The sequence below is a fragment of the Mytilus trossulus genome, chromosome 11, assembly GCF_036588685.1.
Source record: "Mytilus trossulus isolate FHL-02 chromosome 11, PNRI_Mtr1.1.1.hap1, whole genome shotgun sequence".
In the NCBI taxonomy this organism is placed as follows: domain Eukaryota; kingdom Metazoa; phylum Mollusca; class Bivalvia; order Mytilida; family Mytilidae; genus Mytilus; species Mytilus trossulus.
In genome coordinates, this window is record NC_086383.1 from 45,804,326 (window position 1) to 45,829,479 (window position 25,154).

General features: G+C 31.9%; 1 protein-coding gene and 2 long non-coding RNA genes across 3 annotated transcripts; all 3 read right to left on the reverse strand.

Annotated features, from left to right (window-relative positions):
* Window positions 1-334: 334 nt before the first annotated feature.
* Window positions 335-1,651, reverse strand: LOC134690420 (uncharacterized). The gene is made up of 3 exons (XR_010101927.1): window positions 1,565-1,651; window positions 981-1,109; window positions 335-468 (listed from the first exon to the last, which is right to left on the reverse strand). It is a non-coding gene; the product is annotated as an uncharacterized LOC134690420 (long non-coding RNA).
* A 1,725-nt stretch (window positions 1,652-3,376) lies between these two features.
* LOC134690508 (uncharacterized) lies at window positions 3,377-5,445 on the reverse strand. The gene is made up of 3 exons (XR_010101950.1): window positions 5,376-5,445; window positions 4,191-4,319; window positions 3,377-3,512 (listed from the first exon to the last, which is right to left on the reverse strand). It is a non-coding gene; the product is annotated as an uncharacterized LOC134690508 (long non-coding RNA).
* Window positions 5,446-8,964: 3,519 nt separating this feature from the next.
* LOC134691188 (cytochrome P450 2B4-like) lies at window positions 8,965-22,303 on the reverse strand. The gene is made up of 8 exons (XM_063551511.1): window positions 21,706-22,303; window positions 19,586-19,811; window positions 17,362-17,482; window positions 15,153-15,303; window positions 13,850-13,986; window positions 12,342-12,438; window positions 11,532-11,735; window positions 8,965-9,363 (listed from the first exon to the last, which is right to left on the reverse strand). The coding sequence occupies exons 1-8, from the start codon at window positions 22,085-22,087 to the stop codon at window positions 9,179-9,181; spliced, it is 1,503 nt and encodes a 500-aa protein (XP_063407581.1). The 5' UTR covers window positions 22,088-22,303; the 3' UTR covers window positions 8,965-9,178.
* Between the last annotated feature and the right edge of the window lie 2,851 nt (window positions 22,304-25,154).

Genomic DNA, 25,154 nt, shown 5'->3' on the forward strand with positions numbered 1-25,154 from the left:
TCAGAAATATTATTTTGAGCATTTTTGTCCGGAAAATCTTTATATCTATCCATATTGATACAAGGACACCCCAAAAAAGGGTTATGTACAGCTGTACATTCGAGAAGATATTTATAGCTATATTCATTTCTTGATTGTTATGTTTGTTACAGTATCGTAGAACGACCCATCCAACAAAAGAAAGCAGAGAGTGTCCGTGCCATCATATAATAACTTAAGTTAATACAATGTACTGAGTGTTGGTGTTAAGTTAATTTGTAAGCCGTCTTTCGTTTGATACTTCAGAATATTATAAGATTTCTGTACATTAAAGTACGACCAAAACAACTACACACAATGGTAAGCCTTTTATTGGTATCCTGCTTTATATGGTAGGTGCACAGACACACACATTATCATAACAATGGCGGCGATTCTGTGGACAGTTCCATGGACTATGTTGTAAACATGTATCTCTATTTTTGCAAACTAAAACAATAAACATGTTTTTTATTTTTAAGTAGTTTATCATTTTTATCAATATAAATAATAGAAAAAAGCAAACATGACTTTGATTTTGTTCGTTTATGTTTTTGTTTGATTGTTTTTTCTATATTTTTTAATGATCATTTGTATTTGAATTTATTTTGTTTTTGCTGAAAAGTGTCATTATACAATAAGTGTTGTAAAATTTCGAAATATCTGCAAAGAAATTACACTGTAGATGCAAAAATCAAAATGCTTACACGCTACATCTCGTCACTACCAAGTTGCATAATATATCAAATAAAACCCAAATCGTTCAATAAAAGTTAGGGTAATGACTGTTGTAAAATTTTGAATTATTGGCAACTGGAATTGCAGATGTAAAAAAAAAAAAAAAAAGGTACAGCTCAACATCATAAAGATGTTATTTGTCGTAATCTTTACAAATTATGTACAATATGTAATACATATTATTTTACAAATTGTATATAATAAAACATATTAAAAATATATACCAGCAGGTCCAATCTCAGCACACGTGCAAAAATTATCAATGCACGATAATTTATAGTTTAACTCAGGACATTTTGTATGTAGGCAGTCCTTACTAGTTCCACTTGAACACGATTCACTTGAGACCAGCACTGAAAATTATATATAAAATAATTGAAGCTCAATACATAAATTCCATTGTAATGCTAGCATATCTTACAAGGCATATTGACATTTGTTTAATGATAGCATGATGCATAAGATTCTGGTCAACTCGATAGTTATACAACGTATTGATATCTAGTTCTCATATGGTGTTTTGATTTACAGACAATGCTTGTCTATATTAAAATGTAACCCGTGTAAATGGTACTTTTTTAAAATGCGGGATAACTGAAAAAAACCTACTTAAATTGTACAATAAAGGAAATTAAAAATAGATTTTTGAAATAAAACATATTTTATTTACTAGTATATAAAGATACACCTTATTTCTTTGCACTGACTGACATATATATTGGTTTGCTGGAAATATTGCGGAAAAAAAATGCTATATTTTCAATTCTAACAAATGACTATCGAAAGCAATATCAAGATTTAAACATACCTAAATAACACAGAGCACAGAAAAAAACTGCAATTTTCATCTTCCAATGTCAATTTCGCTTCTGTAATGCCTTATCTCACAGACATATACACGCCTGTGGCATATTTCAACACGTTCTTGACATAGCTATTTATACTTGTACGTCACACGTTATAAGATTTTAAGCATAAATGTTGAACTTCGGTGAATTAAGAAATGTGCAATTTTTTCGAAAAAAATGTAAGTTGATTTTTTCTGATTTCTATATTTCCTAAATTCAAATGCATAATCACCTGATAAAACTGCACTGTAAAAAAAGGAAAATATTTATCCGTGTTTTATATAGGAATAACTAGTAATATGCTTAACCAGAAACAAATTTGCCATTTTGTAAATTTGTTCTTTAAAATATTTAGTGTTCCCGTTCTTACACTGTATCCTCGTTGATTTTTATGGATCTTTGTATGCGTTTTTGGTCCTTTAAATAAGAACTTAACCATGCATCAATTAATATATATATTTTTTGCCTCTCCCTTGATTTCTGTTTTTTAAGACTCCATTTGCTTAATCTCCCAAGTAATATAAATTAGTTATGTACGTCCTTAACGTTGTGAAGACTTAGTATCTGGACAAATTTGATTGTAAGTATTTCTTATCTCATATGTACTAGCATGAATGCATTTATATTTAGACGTATTCTTGATATTTGTCACAGTGTGCCAGTCAAATTAATGTAAACAAAAGAATATTGCTCGGTTCATCAAGAGAAATTATACTGAAAGAATAAGTAATATAAGTAATATAAGTCAATGAGCAAATGTTAGATCCCTAAAATGTTGGAAAGGACCGTGAGTTCGTAAACATACAATTTAACTTCAAATTCTGTGAAAATTGGATGTATTATTGAAAGGGGGGACATTATAGAAAAAAAACCTAAGGGCTTCTCAAAGTATTAGCTTGCATTATTTTTGCGTTGTATACATTTTCAAACGGTTTTATTCTGTAAATAGTAAAAATGTTATTAACAACGACACTATTTTGCTCTAAAAAGAAAAGTTAAATAAATTGTTCGAAAAGGACAAAAAACTGTGTTTGAATGTGACTAAATTATTGAATGGTTAATATTATTATCACCTTTCTGTTCTTTGTTTCCTTTCTTAATTTTACCAAATTCTACAAACATCTTCAACCCTTGGCCATTTGATATAAAAAGTTAAAAAGAAAGTAGGGTTTCTGCATATGAACTAATGCTTTCTAGAGTAAAAAACATAATAAGACATGGTATCTATATAAAAATTGAAATTTGTTAAAATTTTTATTTTCTCCAAAACTACTATTTTAAGCATGTGTCAAGATATCCCTATTAATTTTGATACAGAGGTGTCCCAAGAGTTAGTTCTGTAAAGCAGACCCGTCGAGAAATTTTTTATTACTTTTCTTGTTTCTATATCACTATATGATTTTAATTAGTTATCAAAAGTACCAGGATTATAATTTTATACGCCGACGCGCGTTTCGTCTACATAAGACTCATCAGTGACGCTCAGATCAAAATAGTTAAAAAGCCAAATAAATACAAAGTTGAAGAGCATTGAGGATCCAAAATTCCAAAAAGTTGTGCCAAATATGGCTACGGTAACAGTATTAATAATGGCATGTTAGGAATCATTCATCAAAATGAAGATCGGTTAGCATAGGTTGTACGTGCTTCAATACAATAACTTCAGTCGATACTGATTGTTTGTGTTTAGTTTATGTGTTAGCCGTCTTTCATTTGATACTTCATGATATTATATCATTTTTGATCATTAAAGTACGAACAAAACAACCACAAACAATGATAAGACTTTTATTGGTATCCTGCTTTATATGGTAGGAGCACAGACACACACATTATCATAACAATGGCGGCGATTCTGTGGACAGTTCCATGGACTATGTTGTAGACATGTGTCTTTATTCCTGCAAACTAAAGCATAAAACAATATTTTATCTTTCGAGTAGTTATCCAATCGAAATAAAAGAAAAGTGAAAATTAGTTGTAACATTTTTTTGTTTTGTTTTTTGTTTGTTTGATTATTTTTTTAATAATTTTTTTAATAAAAAAATAATAGAAAAAAATAATTTAAAAGATTGAAACAAGACCCATTCCTGCGTCTTTGTATGCTTTTTGTTGAGATAACATGTATATTGATTCATAACTAATCATTAAGTGGAGAGGGCTTACATAGGCTATGCCTGTTGCCCAATCCAATTCAATTTATTTGAATAAAATATCATTTAAACTTTGAGAAAACTATCCGTGTACAATGAATGTGTTTAAAATATCTTATTGTAAGCCAATTTACAGTGGCTTCTACAAAAATCAAAATACTTACACGCTACATCTCATCTTTATCAATCTGATTGCACCAAATAAAAAACTCAATTGTACAATATAACCCAATGAAATTTTGAGTAAAATGTTGAACTATTGGCAAACAGGTATTACCTGCACGACATATGTTAGAAAAAAGGCCGAACAGCTTCAACTCATCATTATCATGATTATATAGCTGCTATTTATCGTAAACTTTGTAAATTTTGCACAGTATTTAATACATATTTCGTAACAAATTAAATTATAAAACATATTGAAAATATATACCAGCAGGTCCAATCTCAGCACAAGTGCAAAAATTATCAATGCACGATAATTTGTAGTTTAACTCAGGACACTTAGTATGTAGGCAGTCCTTACTCGTTCCATTAGGACACGATTCACTGGAGACCAGCACTGAAAACAATATATGAAAAAATGAACGCTCAATACATGTGTACATAAGACTAGCAACTCTTACTTAGTTGTACCTTTAAATGTACAAGTATTTATTAATTTGTAAAATATCAAGAAGTCTTTCTTTAAATAGAGTGATCCCTGTCTTACTGAGTAAGCGTCTACCTCCCAAACATGCCAAAGGAAAGAAGCTGACTTTTTTATACATACATAAGCATATTGCCATTTGATTGATGTACATGAAATTTTTTTTTTATCGTAGATGAACTTGAGGCAAATATATTTTTAAACAATTATTGGACAATTCATTTTCTTATCTTGTTAGTTGCTAGAAAGTTGACTTAATGTCTGTATATTTACTGCATATAGTTTTAGAATATATTTCAATCATTTATGTTACAGTAAATAGTTATCAAAGGTATCAGACATATAATTATAATACGCAAGACTCATCAGTAACGCTCAGATGAAAACAGTTATAAAGCAAAACAAGTATAAAGTTGTAGATCATTGAGGACCCCAAATTATAAAAAAGTTGTGCCCAATTTGGCTTATGTATGCCTGGGGTAAGAAAATCCTTAGTATTTGTATTAATTTTTAATTTTGCAAACGGTAGTTTATTAAAAAAAAACCATATAATTGATATCTTCTAAAAACCGTTCCTCTACAGCACTGTTCTTTTAATTTTAGGCATACGTTTGTGGTCATCTCTATAGCTTTTATGTACACAAGGTTTACAAAATGTTATTCTCTTATGTTTTTATGTTTTGTTTTGTTTTGAACGACAGATAATAAATAGTCATCCATATTAAAAAGATACAAATCAACATACTACTTTTTTTGTACAACACTTCATATCTGACAAACTACATGGATGGTACAAGAAAAGTAACTCGAAATTATTTTAAGTAACTAGTATTACAAGATAACATCTTATTTCATTACATAAGCTGGCCGACGTATTTGTTTGCTGAAAATATTGCGGAAAGATAATGCAATATATTACATTATTTATAACAAATGTTCATCGTAAGTGATATCAAGATTCGAACATACCTAAACAACACAAAACAAAGACAAATACTGAAATTCTCATCTTCCTGTGTGGATTTCGATTCTGTAAATGTCTTATCTCACAGAAATATACACGATTGTAGTATAATTCAGCACGTTCTTGACATGACTTTAATACTTGAACTTCATACGTTAAAAAAATTTCAAATTCAAATGTTAAACTACATTTGAATCGAAGAATAAGAATAATGTTAGTTGATTTTGTTTTTTTCGTGTATTTCCTAATTTAAAAATGAATCATGCATTAATGAAACCTATGCAGTGTAAAGCAAAAGAAAATGTTTTTTTTTAGACCAACTATAAAGGCTATGTCGGAAAGAAATTAATGGTCACTTTGTTTATCTAGGCACTAGAATGTTTGGGGAACAATTGTTCTCTCACAAGCTGGTTAATATATAGTTCGTATTGATTTTACAAATGAAAAAGGTACCAACGTTTTTATTGGATTATTTTTATCTTTGTACGCGTTTTCGTTCTACAATTATTCAGAATTTAACTGTCAATAACTATGTGTTAACGGGCAACTTATATATGTATTTTTTGCCTGCCTGTCTGCCCCCAATATCTTTCTTTTGTAAGTCTTTATTTGCCTAAAGCTCCAATTAGAATATATTATTTATGAATTAACTTTTGATAACTTTTAATTATTCTAGAACATTTAACAGAGCATAAGATTAGCACACAATTTAAGAATCGTATTCTCTGGTTAAAATTTGATTGTAAGTGTGCCTTATCTCATATGTACCAACAAGAATTCATTTATCTTTATACTGTTTGACAGTGTGTGCCAATCAAATCAATGTAAACAAAAGTTTATCTTCGCTTTCACTCGGTACATGAAGAGAAAATACACTGAAAGAATAAGTATTAATTATAGAGCATTGCAAATGGATTAAAACAATCTTTTTTAGGATCGTGAATGCAACTATTACAATATATCTCCAAATTCTATGAAAAATGGGATGCATTATCAGACTACGAAACAGTTAATAAAAAAAAATCTTTTTTCAAATGATATCTTTTATTTTTACGCAAATTATGTGTTTCATTAAAGGAACATAACAGTGTCCTTTCCATTAAAGAACATAGTCCCCTGCGGATGACTGAAAGCAAATCACAATTTATAATTTATATTGGTCAACATTTAAAAAGTAAAATCACAAAAATACAATCGGAAAGTCTAATCACATGGCAACATCAAATGACAAACACATCAAACGAATGGACACCGACTGTCATATTCCTGACTTGGTACAGGCATTATGAAATGTAGAAAATAGTAGATTAAACCTGGTTTTATAACGCTAAACCTCTCACATCAGTCGCATCTAATTAAAAAAAAAAATGATAATGATGCGTGAACGAAACAAACAGACACTACAGGTAAAAATGTCATAAATAAAGGTACAAAAGTCTGTTTTGGTAGGTCACATTCGTGAAAAGGGAACGTTTAAATGACATGCTATATTTGAACACAAATCGGAAGTATGTCAGATAGTGTAATACGTTTTTTTCTAGGAAAGGTTCAAATTATGCCACATCTCTTTATATTGTAAAAATCGCGAGAAATAGGGCCACAAAAAAGAATACGCTCGATAACCCAAACCACGTCCTATCAAGACAAAAGCTGCCACCTAAAACTTTCTTTTATTGTTCTGATGTGATCTTTATTCTAATTAAGATAGGCAAGAAAGATAGAAATATATCTGAAACTTCTATTATGCTTTGCCGTGAAAACAAATGCCCACCTACCTACCCAGTCTCTACCATAGGGTACGGTTTCGGCAAACCAAGATATTTTAGAGTGTTTCCTTGAGCAACGCATTATTTGAATCATGAACAGTGATGACTTGTTTTATCATTCGTATTTTTCAATATCTATGTTGATTTTTTGGTTCATTTTGATATTCTAATATTAAACTTATTCCAGTCTTCTTTATTAAAACAAGTTATGTCAGATGTATATTTTAAAATTTGTACTAATGAAGGCAATTTTAAACCATGTTAAATATTCTGTATTATTTATCTTAAGTAATGTAACATCAGTGTTTCATTCATTTAGATAAGGCTTTATTCTCTAAATTTAATATAAACAACGACACTAGTTTATATTTATATGTATTAAATATATTGTACATATTAAATGAAATGTTTTGATAGAACAAACTATATGATTGAATTTGACTGAATCAAATAGTGTTGAAAATTTTGATATGATTATCATCTTTAAGGGGAAAAGGAAGATAACCTCTGTGTATTCTACTTGTCTATTAATAAGGCATGTTTGATGAACTAGCGATGGGTTCTGTATTGTCCTTGTTCAATAATTGTGTCGTTGGGTTGGTGTCTCAATGAAACAATAAATTCTGCTAAAAAAATGTGAAATGAAAATAGCACAATGTATATGAAATTCTTCTATTCTTCATACTCGAAGATATTCTGGGTATTGCAGATACTTTCTGAAACATTAAAACTCCTAGGCATAGTATTTCTTGTTTTGTATGCTTCCTTGCGAACTTACTTAGGGATCTCATGTGTAATTTTTTACAAATGTTAGACCAATTGGATACCTACTCTACTCTTCACTATGAAATGTATGTTCTTTCACCAAATTTATCAAAATTTGCTGACGTTCTTGAATGCATCTATTCCATCGAACTAGAGACAAAGGATACAACAGAAACAGTTAAGTCGGACTCATATCTTGACTTACATATAGAAATTGACAATGAGGGTCGGTTGAAAACAAATCTTTACGACAAAAGAGATGATTTCAGCTTTCAAATTGTGAATTTTCTATATCTAAGTAGCAACATTCCAGAATCACCTGCAAGCGGGGTATATATCTTCCAATTGATACAATATTCCCGTGCTTGCATTTCTTATCATGATTTTCTTGATAGAGGGTTGCTGCTGACAAGGAAACTGTGGAACCAAGAGTTCCAAATGGTGAAATTGAAATCATCCCTTCGTAAATTTCACGAGATAGTTGACCGTTATGGAATAACCGTTTCACAAATAATATCGGATACGTTCCTTGCATCGTAACTAAAATCCCCTTTCCCAACATGAATATGACCTACCGAATTACATTATTTACCGGATTTGTAATAATATGAGCAACACGACGGGTGCCACATGTGAGCTGCAGGAGCACCTGAGACCCTAGTGTTTGTTGTGGTTTATGATACTTATTCTATAGTTTTCTATGTTATGTCATGTGTACTATTGTTTGTCTTTTTCATTTTTAGACATGGCGTTGTCAGTTTTTTTTCGATTCATGAGTTTGACTGTCCCTCTAATATATTTCGTCCCTCTTTTGAAATAACCGTCATGTATTAAAATAGTGACAGCTGTGTCTCCTCCCTTATCCTCACTGTTGTGAAAAATAATGTTATATTTGTGTGTTACTACTTTGAACACCTTGTACATGTTTAATCATCAAATAATGTTTTGTTTTATGATAATTTTTCTTGCTGTGTTTGATAAAACTGTAACCTTATTTTTTTTCTAATGGTATCACAATTTCTGTATTGTGTATCACATTAAGCTGTGAATAATGATATATGGATAATGAATAATGTATTTATAATTAATCATGACAATCAAATCTCATCGCTACATCAAACTTATAGAAAACAGTCTCATAAATTTAAGTTTACTGTCTAAGTAATTAATAGAAAATAGTCTTATACAACATTCAGTTTACTGACTTGGTGAAAAAAGTCTTAAAATATATTAAGGTTACTGTCTTGTTAAAAAACCAGTGTTATAAACGATTCAGTTTACTGTCTTGGTAGAAAACACATTTGAAAGTTCTTTGGTTGGTGTGTTATTCCAGTCATGATCCCATCCATTGGTAATTCATCATTTTCATCAGCTTTAGACAGATCAAATCGTTGTAGTATGGATACAAATATCAAGAAAAGTTCAGATTCAGCTAATTGCTTTCCTAAACAAATTCGAGGACCTGCAATAGTAAATATATAAATTCTATTTTAAAGCCGCAAATATGGGAACTATTTCTTTCTAAATCATTAAATCATATTTGACAGCAGGTATAACAAAAGACTTCAGAGTGAAAATACCTCAATGTACTTTACGGAAGTTGTTAATCACATGTAGATACTCTTAAACACACTTAAGCCTCGGCCACACCTTACCGGATAGCTCGCACGGACGCCTAACGGATAACTTTTTTTCAATCCGTTCATGTCCGTAAGACTTCCGTTGTTATCCGTTAAACGTCCGTCCATATTCGTTGCATGTCCGTTAAGCGTCCGTTTTATCCGTCGGCGTCCGTTCTTTCCGGTGGAAAATTTTGAGCATGTTCAAAACTTTGAACGGACGTCCAACGGATAAAAATTTCCGTTGAACATCCGTTAGGCGTCCGTTTTGTACGGTACTCGTCCGTTTCGTTTCCTTTTTGTATCTGTTATGTGTCCGTTATATATCCGTTGGAGGTCTGGAAGAAAATATCACCAACGGACTTCTACCGGACGTTTAACGGATAAAACGGATTTTGAACGGATGAGAAACGGACTTCTACCGAACGTATAACGGATAAAATGGATAATGAACGGGTCTGAAACGGATAAAAGCCAATTGAAAATTTCGCGTCAGAAATGCCAATTATTGGTATGTCAGATTTCGAAAGGTTCATGAATTCTTATTATTCATAATCGATTTTAGAGTATATGGACGTATTCACAATCAAGCAGGTTTTATTCAGGTCAGACACTGCCCTTTGGCGAAATGTTGAAGAACAAACCAAAACCAGGTACACAGAATGTTTAAAAAAATTATGCGATTTACATGTATTATAATTGTCGCCTTTTATTTTCCGTATACTAGTATCGTGTTCATCTGTTTTATCCGGTACGCTACCGTTAGGTGTTCGTTTTATGCAGTAATCGTCCGTTAGATGTACGTTCGACATCCGTTCTGTCCGGTACGTGTCCGTTTCTCGTATGTTGCATATCCGGTGTGTGGCCGTTATGCATCCGTTACATGTCAGTTTTATTCGGTCAGTACTACAACGGACGGATAACAATTTTGTCAACGGACAACTTTTATTTTCATCCGTTAGTCGTCCGTTCTTGCAATCCGGTAAGGTGTGACCGAGGCTTCAAAGTTCTGCAAAAAGTATATACAAAGTTAATATACTTCTTAAATTATGAGGTAGTAATATTATACTATGATACATTTGTAGCTATTCCTAATCGAAACTTAAAGACATTTTTTTTATTTATGCACAATGATGACTTACTGAATACACAGATTCAAATATTAAATAAGCAACACGAATTGTGCCACTAGTAGAACAGGATCAATTCAGGAACCTCCTCGTGGTGTTTTTGATTATGTTGCCACTCCTTAGTGACTATTTAAATACCAGACAAAATATTTCAGAATAACTTTATTACTAATATTCGAAAATATAGTTATCAATTAATGATTATGTGTTTGGCAAACTAAATGTGATTAGTGATTATTTGAACACCCCCATGATGGACTTCATTCAAGAAAACATGAGTATTGCTATATCTGTAGTCTTCTGTTTACTGTTGTCTTGACTGCTGTTTAATTTGCTGTTATACCAATTTTTGGGTTGTCATTTGTACTCCAAATAAATGCTTATAGTTGCACCGTTTTTACGTGTATAAAATCATGAAAGATACAAGTTTTATAATTGGCTAAATAAAACACGCGATTTGTGCAGGTCAGGGTCATTAATAGCACTTAAATCAAAACAATTTCAATGCCAATTCAATTTCAGCCGATTTCATTGAGTGTGTAGGGAGTGACATCCTTTGTAAGCTTGCTTGTAAGCTGAACTGTTAAGTAATTATTAGGTCAGGTATACAACCCTCTTTTATGGACAAAACTAATCTGATAGACAACCAATCTATATGTATCTACCAAGGAGAGTAGTATAACTAACCTAATAATTAATTAACGATAGAGCTAACAAGCACGCTAACCAAGGATTATACCCTTCTCTATACAAACAGTGCAATCGGCTGTAACGATTTGACAAGCAAGGTAGATAAGAAACAATTATTAAAAAAAATGTACGACATTTGCTATTTGTTGCACATAACAATACTGCTTTATGTTATACGTATGCGAACTTACCCATGGAAAAGGCAGAAAAACCTTCCTTTTTAACAAATTTGTCATTATTTAAAAATCTCTCTGGTCTGAATACATCCGGTTCATCCCATAAAGATGGATCACGATGTACTGACATCAAGCTTGGAAATATTACAGCATTCTTTGGAATTGTCATTCCATCTATTTCAATGTCTTCAACTGCAAGATGTGGTACGGCTAGAGGTGCTGGAATTATACACATAATCCTCTATACTTTATATGATATGAAAGGTGATACATATCACTGAGATAGCGACCCGAAGATATGAAAAGAATTGTATGAGATATTTGCTCATTTTTATTGAATAGTTTCATTCCATATAGGCATAATATTATTTCTTACTTTCTTCATTGACCTTTAATATTCGACGCCAATATTTTTGCAAAAGCATAGTGCTACTGCATTGAAATGTAACCACGAAGTGTTTGAATACAAAACAAAATAATCTTTTCTTCTAGTAACTTTCCCAAGATTAACACATACTTAACAACATGTCAGTGGAATTTAATTTACAACTGCTTTTCTAATTGTCAATCAAATGTTTATGTAGCAAGTAGCAATTCAACTTTTGCTGGCATTCAAGTTATTCTGTTTCAAATGAAATATCAAATCCAACAAAAGATGTCACACTAATCAAATTTTATACTCAGCACAACGACGGATCAAAAACTTGAAAGTATATACCGAAAACTAATTGATAAAGGTACAGAGAAAGAAACAAAATAATCAAATATAAGTAGATTCGTTAACATTTCAACGGAGTTAAGTTGTTGACTAGAATTTGTAAATACCTATAGTAGCTATTCTCTGTACTTCTTGTAAGGTGGCCATAACATAAGGTAAGTTATCTTTGTCTTTGCCCACTGGGTCTTTATCTTCACCAACTACCTTAATTTAACAAATAAAACAACTTGATAACTTTGAATAAAATCATACAGGCAGATTTTGTCTCGCTCCATTATCAACCCCTATCAGGGTTGGCAAAGTATTACCCGCCCGGGAATTCCCGGGTGGGAAAATCCGGGTTTTCCCGGGCTGGGCAATACTCCCAGAAATTGGTTATAGTGGGCAATACTGGGCAATATGATTTTCTATGCTTATTTTAACACTAAATGGTAAAGACTTGGTACAGTTTCATAGTATAACAGCTAAATATATATTTTTTATACAGATAAACATTGACAGTCATTTCTAGAAGATTGAAATGTCAATTTCATTCTCTTCTCTATTGATTCTATATATGTAGTCAAAACAGATCTAGAAGATTTGTACATTTAAAGAAACCTTTTTAATTACCAAGCATTGTTTTAATAATCCAAACATTGAAACATGCATTTTATTGCAGTGTTTAAGTGATCACTTGTTAATTTTATTTTTATACATTCATATTGCTAAATAAACACCCTAAGGGGTCATGCCAATAAAACTTATAGAATTATGAGAGCTGATCATTGTTACATAAACAAATGTGTTCTAATCTGAATAATTACTAATTAGTTAGTGACATTATTTAAATGTAATTTTTCTTACAAGTAATTGTTAATTCTTAAACAGTGTTAAATTTTGAATTATATTTATTTGAAGAAAAAAAATTGTTTGCTCTATATTTACAGTTTGCCAATCTAGACAACTGCTAGACAAACAAAATAGGGTATACATATCTTATCATATGTATAACATTTGTGTTTATTACTGAATCCTCCTTAAAATTCAGACAAGTATTTTATATTACCCAGTATTGCCCAGTATTACCCAGTAAAACCCAGTATTACCCAGTAAAACCCAGTAAAACCCGGGTTTTCCCAGTATTTCCCACTGGGCTGGGCAATACTCATAAAACCCGGGTTTTTGCCAACCCTGACCCCTATAGCAGCTACATATAGAAAGCAGTAATAAATATAAATCAGAATAAGCATTTACCTGATAATGTATATTGATGGTAAAACAAAATCACAATATAAAAAAGCAAAATTAAACGTAAAACACAACTCAACACAACACAACCAAAAACGCGGTTTATATGTCATGGAGATGATTGAGCAGTTTTGATGCATCGTATCTATCGAGTTGCATGTGTTACATTTTGATGGTAAGACAAATTACGAGATATTGATTTAAATAATTCGTGACCTAGAATAATATGAAAGAGGAGAAACGTCTTAGTGCCATTCTCAATATATTTGTATCGGTGTTATGTGAATGTTTATACCTTAGTTCTGGTATCTTACAACGCCATTTTTGACAAAAAGTGTAATAACTGCTTTTTTTTAAAATGTATTAAAGTTTAAGCATACAATACCTCTAAAATTTGATCTCTGCATTTGTTCTGTACATCCGGGTATTTTATCATATAGAGCATGGCCCATTGTAGTGTTACAGATGTTGTATCAGTGCCAGCAATATACAGATCAGCTATAGTGAGAAACAGGTGGTTCTCTGAAACAAAACAAAAAGTTGAATATTGCAACACATTCTTTTCATTTAAAGGTGCTTTAAAAATTAGGCATTGTTAGTAAAAATGCAATATTTTAAAACTAATTCTATAGTTGTTAACATAACTATATGATCAGAAGGTTTTGCTAGCCATTCAACCACGAACAACCCATCATTTGTTTCTTAAAATGCCTTGTTCCAAATCAGGGGTGTGGCAGATGTTATCAAACATTTTCTTTCTTTACATTTTGGCGTTTGTTTCACTTCAGTGTTTCTGTTGTTCCGTTATATTCCTCTTATAGTTGATGTTTTCATTTATTTTAATAGTTGTTACCCGAATTTATTTCGTCTCAATCTATTTGTGACGTTTGAAGACGGTATACTACTGTTGCCTTTAATTAGTTAGTATTGGAAATTGAAAAATAACGCAATAAATGAAAAAAACACAGAATGGTAAAAAAGTCATAGGCATCAAAACAATGTGACATTATAGCTATAGATTCCCTATTTCAAACATGAACAATAGCTGTATTTATACTCTTCGTCCGCTTCTAAATAGATTGAATATTATAAAAAAAAAAGTTCTATGCACAAAATGTGACGTATTTGTCATCATGGTGGTTTCTTTAAGTCACGAACCGATAGAACGTAAAATCTTACCCTTCAAAATATTGTCAATGTATAATGGTTTTTTTTCCAGAAACTAAGCCGCAATACATATATCTAATGAAACCTAAATAGGAATCTACTATCATAGCACATAGAGATGCACAAATACGCTGAAATGGACCTAAAAAGAATATCCAAATACGTTTACGTTTAACTTAGCATGAGGTTCTTATTATTTTCTAAGTTTATCGAAAAAGGATTTAAGAAAAGAATGTGACAAGCTATTTCAGTACCAAACCATTGATAATTGAGTTGTTACTATATTTAGAGACTTACAGTCTATGGATAGCGGTTTCGGCTCAGAAATATAAAATTAATGAAATCTTCATAGATTTTGAGTGATTTGATTCGGGATGTTCCAAAAACAAATACGGCTCACATCTACAAGGACTTAGAAATTATATTGTACCAGTCACGATAGGTAACGTCACATAAACTTATACAATAAACCTGTTATTGTATCTGAATGTGTTTGGATAGGAACACAAATACTAGCTTACCTGATATTTTACTGTTAGACTTTCCTTCCTGTAGAAGGTAAAGATCCAAAAAGTGTCGAACATTGTTTGGATCAAACGATCGTCGTTCGTCGTCTATTTTGGAACGAATATAATCTTGAACTTCTTTGCGATTCTTTATGATCGCGGGAATCTGTAGAAAATGACAAAACAGGGTCTAAGCATATGTTGAATTTAACTAATATAGTTATGAGTAACGAATATCAATATAACAGAATTAGATACAGCATGTAGAATTATAAATTTATACATGACTATATTGTACATGTACAGTGTTTTAAATGCAGTTCTTTTACTTTGGTTAATTTAAAGCGTCTCACAACTGACCAAAAAAATTACAACTCTTTGAAAAGTATTCATCGTTTACAACAGTTTATTTTACCTCTAAACAGGTTAAAATACTGTCGATAACCAACTAGCAATCCGATGGCAAAAAAAAACAAAATAACGACCAAAAGATAAACAACAGTATACAAAACACAACACACAAAACTGAAGACTGATCAATATGAACCCCGCCAAAACATGTGAGGGGTCTCTGCTTAATAATGTAGTAATAACTTCTAGATATTCCTATCAATATAAAAAGTGTGTTGACATTAAAAGATACAAACTAGAAAATGAAAAATAAAAGAAAAGGATTTTTCGGTTTATCATTACTTGCAGAAACGATTTCATTTAAAAAAAAAAGAAGGTATTTGTTTGATAGCTGTTGTGTAAACCACTTACACCAACTTAATATATTTCAAGGTATAGTCGCCGTCAGCTGAAATTCGTAGCGGTTATCAATTAAAATAATCTAAACTATCAACCACGTTCACTCGAGATATAGTTTTTCACATTCCATTCATAAATCGCAAAAAGAAAAACCACTACTGACCTACCTTTTAAGTGATTGCACTGTGATAATCCTGACCTTCACATTTTCCAAGACTATTTTGAATGGTGGAATCCGCCATTGTTTTTTCCGGAAGTGTTCCCCTGGAGTTCAATTTCATAACATTTGCATAAAGCGCGGGAAACCGTATCACATCAATGAAAAGAACATTTCAGGAAACTGCGTAAATAACGAATTTTACATGTAAACAAATGATCCTCATAGAAACGAAGATGGCGGAATTACAATGGAAAACATTCTGGAAAATGTGAAGGTCAGGATTATTACAGTGCGATCACTTAAAAGGTAGGTCAGTAGTGGTTTTTCTTTTCGCGATTTATGAATGGAATGAGAAAAACTATATCTCGAGAGAATGCGGTTGATAGTTAAGATTATTGTTACCGATAACCGCTACGAATTTCAGCTGACGGCGACTATAGTATGGTAGATAATGAATTAATAAAACGTTATTTTGTTTTTTCTGTAAATGTTTTGCAATTTTCTTGATTGAATTTATTCAAGAAACAACTGTGAAAATAATCTATGCTCCAAGGCAGATGATTCTTTACCACATACGGACCTATGAAAATATATGAAAAATGGGTCTGAACAAATGGGCAGACCAATTGAAGCTCCACCTTGTATGACACGAACTTATTTTATTTATGAAATCACGAAATAAATTAGCTTAAAACCATGTCAACCAAAGGCATCATATATGCTGAAAAAATGACTGCTGATTTGACAAATGTTTCCAACCGGCTAGCTTTTCATCCAGAGGCATGGATACAGTGATATAAAGAACGAATTTTAGTACAATAAGTAAAATAACTGTATTAAACATACTAATAATAAAATAATGCATCTAGTGCATTTTTTAGTTTATCTGAATACGGACTAGTAGCAGCCAAACGTTGAGAAAGCCAAAGTGTAATAGTTTACATATTTAACATACGTTAGAACTTGTGTTTGTCTAGATATTCCCGCATTCATTAGAAATGCTGCCTTCCAAAACCCGGAGAACCATTACATACGTTAGTACTTGTGATTTACCCTCATTAGACACGCTCCATTCCAAAATATGGAGAGCCAAAGACAAACGTGAGTTCTTAATGCATATATAATGATATAATGAAAGTGGATATATATAACTGCATAACGGAACTAAGGAAGACGAAAGTTGGATTTATCATAAGGTCCATAGCACGTGATCCATATACCAACATCTTATAATCACATTAACTTATGTAGTGTAAACATGTTCTGTCGGTAGCAATAACATACCTTACAAGTTATGCTCAAATATTGTCTTACCTTACTAAATGGATTTAGATAAAAAGGTAAAGGTATCATATTTTCCGCTGCTGCATTATTTTTAAATAGATAATCTATATTTCCAAGTAGACGGTTAAAAACGGGATCGTTAAAATCAAATCTGCAACGACAAAGAATGCATACTTATAATAAGTAATTATGTAAGCTGAGTTATATTTTTATAAAGTTAACACGCTTTTGATACCAAACCTTTCTGAATTAAAATTAATGATGTTCAGAGTTCCTGCATATCCAGTACAGATTTCAATATAATAAGCAAAATTGTGTTCACATTCGAATCGGGATGCACCTTCCTTCTTAAATTTTTTAAAATGCCACTCAAGATGTTCGATGAAATTGAGTTGGTAAAATAATCAAGAAGATAGATACTCTATTTTTAAGAGCCATGTCGCTTGAATGTGGTATGGTTGTGGTAAGGGCGTGTTTTAATTGCAGAACAAGCGTTGTAAGATCGTGTTGCAATCAGATAAAACGTTGTATTGTCGTAGTGTAGTGACATCGTGATAACCGTAGTCAGTTCGCAGAATAAGCGTGGTGAGAACGTGGTATAATCATAGCAGGATAGTTGTAGAAGCGTAATGATGACGTAGTATCAACGTGATTAAAACGAAAGTTTCCCTTGGCATGCTGTTCATACTTCGAGGTCACGACCGTCTGTATTTTTTGTTTAGATCGCGATGAGCGTGGTGCGATCGTGGTCTCCTGTGACTGGGGCTTAAGAAGAGCCCTGTCGCCAGAACGTGGTATGATCTTAGTATGATCGTATTAAAGTGTTAAGAGGACGTAGTACTTATAAGTACCTCAGCATCGCAAAAAAACAAAAAAAATACATGTTTACGTCACTCTAATCGCGATCTCACCAAGATATAAATTAGCTATATATCGCAGTAAGCTTAGTGCGATTGTGGTCTTATATGACGGGGGCTTATAAATCAATCCAATTATGTGTGTATTCAATATGACAGGATGATTTTTTTTTAAATAAGGCTTTAAAGGTGATTGACATTTGCTATGATACATATAATAGCTATCAAAGGTACCAGGATTATAATTAGTACGCCAGACGCGTGTTTCGTCTACATTAGTGACGCTCATATCAAAATATGTGTAAAGCCAATCAAGTACAAAGTGGAAGAGCATTGAGCATTGTTAAATTCCAAAAGGTTGTGCCAAAAACGGTTAAGATAAGAAAATCCTGGGATAAGAAAATCCTTAGTTTTTTCGAAAAAAATAAAGTTTTGTAAACATGAAATTTATAAAAAAAAAAATAAAAAAATACCACATTATTGATATTCATGTCAACACAAAAGCGTTGACTACTAGGCTGATGATACCCTCAGGGACAAAACGTTCACCAGCGGTGGCATCGACCCAGTGGTGTAAATAGTTATCAAAGGTACCAGGATTATAATTTAGTACGCCAGACGCGTGTTTCGTCTACATAAGACTCATCAGTGACGCTCATCTCAAAATATATGTAAAGCTAATCAAGTACAACGTTAAAGAGCATTGAGAATCCAAAATTCCAAAAAGTTGTGCCAGAAACGGTTAAGGTAATCTATGCCTGGGAAATCCTTAGTTTTTCGAAAAAAATAAAGTTTTGTAAACATAAAATTTATAAACAAAAAAATTACTACATTATTTATATTTATGTCAACACAAAAATGTTTTGTAAACAGGAAATTTAAAGAAATAATGACCATATTATTGATATTCATGTCAACGCCAAAGTGTTGACTACTGGGCTTGTGATATAAAGTGACATACTTTATGGATTTTATTTACCAATGAATTTAATCAATTCTTGACACATTTCATTTAAAGTTTGCCTTAATGTAAATATTTGTAAATCATCCGTTTTATTCCCTGCAATTCCTTTTTATCCATCATATATATTTTTTTCCAATTGCCTTTAGTGAATACGAAAACATTGACAACACTCCTTCACAAGCCATTTCAGGACAATTACATCTAAATATGTCGTTTGGCAATTTTTACAAAGAGACTCAATTTGACATTCTGTCATGCTTGCCAGTTTTTGATGAAATCACAGTTTCTCTTATATATAAATATATTTAAAAAAAAATTATTCTGAAGAACCTATGTTGATACATGATCTTACATTTGGTCAGAAGGTATCAAATATTTCCTAGAATAGCCCAGATTTTCAATAAATAACTGAATCAATTTTATTTATGCGTACCTTGATCCAAAGATGATACTGGATATTATATTCGACGTTGCTTTTGAAAATACTTTACTGACATCAAAAGGCTTTTTATTTTGCCTTGAAAACAGTTCCACTAGAAAATGTGCTTCTTCTTGTATTTTTTCTTCTAATGATTTTTTACCAACACCAAAGTCTTTGAGTGCGACCATAGTAAATCTTCGTAGATCCATCCACTCCTGTCCATTACTCAGAACAACTCCTATTAAACATTGAAATAAAAAAAAAACAAGGTTTAATGATTATAAATAATAGAATTTTTTTATTCTTTCAGGTCTTAAGACAGTGTATAGCGTATCTGAAGTATCTGAGTAGTATCTGAAGTATATATACATGTTGCATACAAGTGAGATCTTCAGTCGTGTGAATTTTCAAAGCATAACAAATGTGTGCAATTTTAAATGGCATTAAACTAAATGATTTTAAAGGGCTTCTGCCATGTAGGTGCAAGACAATTTGCCTATCACATTGCAATTTTCTAATCATCATATTAAACGAGGTTTCATGTTTTAATCTTTGTTGTAATACTATTCAAAAAAGATCTTATGTTGATTTTATTCAGAATTAAATTTTGATATGCTTTATCGAAATAAATCAAGAACAATATACTGTTAATCAAGACTTACATTGTGTATGCCCTTAAGAATCATAAAAGAAGATGTTCATGTACCTTACTAATTTATTATGATATGCTAATAACACTTTTGGAAAATAAAGTAACATAAAACAATTTCTTCGTCAAGACCAAATTTTAATAAACTAGCCTGTATCTTTTTTCATAAAGGTAAATACTATATGAATTTCTTTAACAACACTTAAAACTGATGTTTTGCTTAGTTTTAACCTTCTTGTTTTACATACAATCAATAGCTTACTATGATAACTTTTTATCGTAACATTTAGAGTGTACATCATTGCATTGACGCAATGCTATAGTAACCTGTATATAATTGGCCTCAATTTTACATTTGTTATCCTTGTCATTGTATAGCTGGTTATAAAGTTTACCAAACTTCTCTTTGTGTGTTTTGTAAAATGTTGATATATAAAGGGAGCTTACGTATCAATGCACTTTAGCCATGTTTGCAAATGGGTTTGTTGTTCTTAACATCATATAGATTTCAATTTGGTTTATCTTTTGACTTTTTTTGGGAATGTACTCTAGTACAGAAAGATATGTCATTGCGTTTTCTTGCCATTATATAGAAACTTCATAAAAACGGAGAGAATGACAGGACTTCAAAATTATGTTATTTATATGTTTCGGATTATGGCGTGTCGTCCATTTCGCTTAATTGGTATATATGTTAAGCTTAAATCCTAGACAATAAGCTAACACATAGGCAGAAAGGCTATTGCCTAAATAATGTTAGGCATTAGTCTTAAATACTAGGATTTAAGCTGAAATCCTGAAAATTGTGTGCTGGCAATAGGCTGAATGACTTAAATATAAATGCGAGTAAATAAAAGAAATTTATTCATTTAAATAGCAATGGATGAACTGATGTTTAAAATGTCATCTTCTGGTATTAAAATCAATTGTAGAATATGTTATTTATATCAAAACTCAACAAATAATACTTGAGAAAATAGGAAAACTAGATGCGAATTTGTGTTAAAATCATTTGTTATCACAAGTTGTGGAACGTTTAACAAAGAAAATTCACTTATCCTCGACTAGTGTAAACATTTTCAAAAAAATTATAATGGTGTGAGCAAATAAGCATATCTTACTATTATTTACTTGTGATCAGTCAAAGCAGCTCGATTAGTGAACATGGTGAAGTGTAAACATTTTCAAAAAAATAAAAAAGATGTTTTATAGAATATACCCCACCCCACCCCACCCCTTTTTTGGATACAATCACTTTAAAAAAAAAAAATTTGTTTGTTTTATCACAAAAAGTATGATTTAAAGATGTACAACTCTGAGGAGCCAAACACTATACATTGTTGTTTAATGACCATCTGATACCTCCTTCCGGATACGTGGAAGACATGTGGCTGTTCTTTACTCTTTGCTTGTTTTTGTCTCCTTGAAAACTTCAACACTGCCATTCTCTATTCTATTACATGTTATCTATATTAATTCTTACCTCCTTCTTTTGGAAATAGTTTTTTTGCTACAGCTGAATTTGCTGGTCGGAATTTTGTCTTGTCAGCATTAAGGACCAACACTTTATGGACCTTATCGTATCCAAAGACAAAAACCCGCGTAAATTTTCCAAAAGTGATACCCACTAAATCTCCATATTTCTCTCGAAGTTTCAAAGATTGTTCACTTCTGTTAGAACTTTTATTTTGAAAGAAAGACGCTACCAATGTAGGCAAATTACCAACAATTGGCCACGGAGAAGGTCCAGGAATATTAGTTGGAATGCGGGTCACATTGTTCCACAAAATGTAAGCTACGAGAAGTGTAATCAAAAATGTTAAAATAACAAATATATCAACGGATTGTAAGATGTGACTAATCATTGCAAGAATTAACGATTAAATAGTGTAAATTGTAAGTTATGATCTACTTTAAGAATTGCACTATCCTCAGAATATCGGGTTATGTATATACGAATTATCCTACAAAACTAAGCTGATGAATTTGGTAATAATAAGTTAAAACCCTGTGTGAAGAACACATCGATGTATATCCACTAACTTATGATATTTCATTAAATGTGTGTTTTACACTCGATACTTATATATGTATTAAAAGTCGTTCTACATTTTCAACTTGTATTTTACTGTTGCGTTATATGTATTTATCATAATATCCAGCACGTTCTACATTTTAAACTCTGCCAGTTTATCATTTAAATGTTAACTTAAGGTCCTCGGGGTAAAAGAATACAACATCATTGTTGTGAGAATGGATATTACATATGCACGACAACACTGTGCTTTATTAGATGTACATTTTATTTCTATTAGTATCCATCTGAAGACTTAAGTTATTTCAAATGATTTTGATAGTTCGTTTTTATATATATCGTACTGGTTCACCAGGGGGAGCTGAGCGGTCATTCATGTATAACCTCATAACCTCGCCACATTCTGTATTTGCCTGTCAGGAACCTGTAGTTTAATTGATTGTGTACTCATTTTCCTCCTGTTGACCGTAAAATAATTTTAGCCATAGATTTATCTTCATCAAACCTGCCCTAACTTAGAAGAAGACAATTGTTACGGGAGAAACTGCTGTTTGGTTTATTTCAGCTTTGTATTGTCTACATAGATTAAATCATTACCTAATGTTGAAAGCTGTAGACTGATAGACTTGTCATTTCGAGACTGTTTTTCAAGAAAATATAGATATCAATTAAAATTTTATATAGTTAAGCCTGTCAATTGATATTTTATCGTATGTTTTTCTATGTTTTGATGTTATGCTATTGTTTCAGAAAAAGGAAGAAAGGTTTGGTACCATTAAAACGTTTAATCCCGCTGCAAATGTTTGCACCTGTCAAAAGTCAGGAATCTGATGTACAGTTGTTGTCGTTTGTTTATGTAATTTAGACGTGTTTCTCGTTTCTCGTTTTTTTTATATAGATTAGACCGTTGCTTTTCCTGTTTGAATGGGTTTACACTAGTAGTTTTGGGGCCTTTATAGCTTGTTGTTCGGTGTGAGCCAAGGCTCCGTGTTGAAGGCCGTACATTGACCTATAATGGTTTACTTTTTTAAGTTGTTAGTTGTATTGAGAGTTGTCTCGTTGGCACTCACACCACATCTTCTTCTATCTATGAATGCTGAACAAGGAGTGTTCAAACTTTTATAAAGAGCATAGTCTACGTCTCATTGTAATTAGAGAGATTGATTTACTGTATCTATTACAAAGTGGTTTGACATTTATCAACTTCTCAACAACCCGATTCAAAACGGGTTTTAACAAACTGTATCTATTATATATAATAATTTAAATATGATAATTTAAATTTATAACGATTCGAGAAAATGTGAATGAATTTAAAAGAGATAAGTATCCATCAACCACTAAAAAACATTAGTATTTCATAAAGGACAGACATTATAACCAGGGTCGTGACTCGGGACAGGGGTATTACCTTCTGAGGCAATAGGAAGAAGTTATAATGCAATAAAAATCACTTTAAACAGGGTACTTTCTATAAAATATCGATGTTGCAGACCTCATAGCTAGGTTAATGCGAAATACCGCTCCAACGAGTTATTCTAATTATTTTTTTTAATCTATCTTATACATGAAATTGAAAATGGAAACTGGAAATGTGTCAAAGAGACAATAAAACCCAAACCAAAGAGCAGAAAACAGCCTTAGGGTCTTCAACGCAGCGAGAAAACCCCACGCACAGAGACAAACTTAACCTATCCCCTAAACAATAATGTATGCAAGTTCAGTTTATGCCATACGTAACTTCAAAGCATATTAATAACACGCAAGACTGACGAACACTATAGTAACCTTACTTAAATAAGGGGAGGTTAAAAAGTTTAAATGAGATATCAACCCTTATATATGGGCTAGAGGTATATGGGGAGGGTTCTCAAAAAACGAAAAAGCCTGTCCCAAGTCAGGTGACCCATGCCTTTGTTAGTCTAGTATGTTTATTTTTTTAATTTAGTTCACTTATGTGTTTTGGAGAATAGTTTGACGTCCATCTTCTCTGAACTAGTAAACAATTTTATGTATAGGATAACTGATGACCACGTCCGGGTACAGGATTTTCTCGCTGCGTTGCAGATCCGTTGGTATCTTTAAAATTGTATTTAAACGAATGTTTGTACTGTTTCAAAGACGACCGTCCGTTGTTGTCCAAATCTAATGAATGCATGTTCATGAAACGTTCGCGAAATCGACATTGTATAACCCATGGAACACCCAATCTTATGTAAAAACTTTGATGAATCGGATATTATGATTGTATGCTATATATGAAGTCAATGGCATTGATCCTTTTTAAACATAAGTAATGTTGGTATATTCTACCATGTAATTAGAAGAAAAAAATCACCGGTCACATGATAAGTAAATGTGTTATGTATATTCAGGTAAAATCACATTTCAATCTTTTTCATCACAAATATCTCTATTTATTTATTAGGTCATTCCAATTTTCGTGGAAAGACCTTTTGTTTTTCTTCTGATTATTAAGGTCTTTCCTTTTACAAAAGGGAAAGACCTTACTGTATTTCTTCTGTTTATTATTATTCTCCGCCAAACTTTGACGAAATTAGCAGCCTTAACCGTAAGACGTGTCGCTTTCATGTTCACACTTTGTATCGGTGTCATGAATACCTATCCGGAACTCACCCTGTGAGTCGAAATATTTTGTCGGTTCGGAGTAATCCCTCCGAAACCCAAAAACATTGTTATCGTTCCAACACCGTAACCGTAATAGGTAGAAGAAAAACAAGGGGTGAAATTTGTTCAAGACCAGACCCCGGTTCTTCGTTACATTTGGATCGAAAAGATTCATGGACTTATTGGTAGGGTAATGCCCCTATTAAAATTAACCGGTGTCGTTTGGTTACCAAAACTCAGGTACCGTAAGTCTAACACCTAGGATCTTC

Coding starts and splice junctions, on each gene's coding strand:
- LOC134691188 (XM_063551511.1), bottom strand. CDS start 22,087: ATGATTAGTCACATCTTACAATCCGTTGATATATTTGTTATTTTAACA. Junction 13,987..15,152: donor GTCTAACAGTAAAATATCAG/GTAAGCTAGTAT, acceptor GTTTTGTTTCAG/AGAACCACCTGTTTCTCACT. Junction 12,439..13,849: donor GCAGAGATCAAATTTTAGAG/GTATTGTATGCT, acceptor TGTTAAATTAAG/GTAGTTGGTGAAGATAAAGA.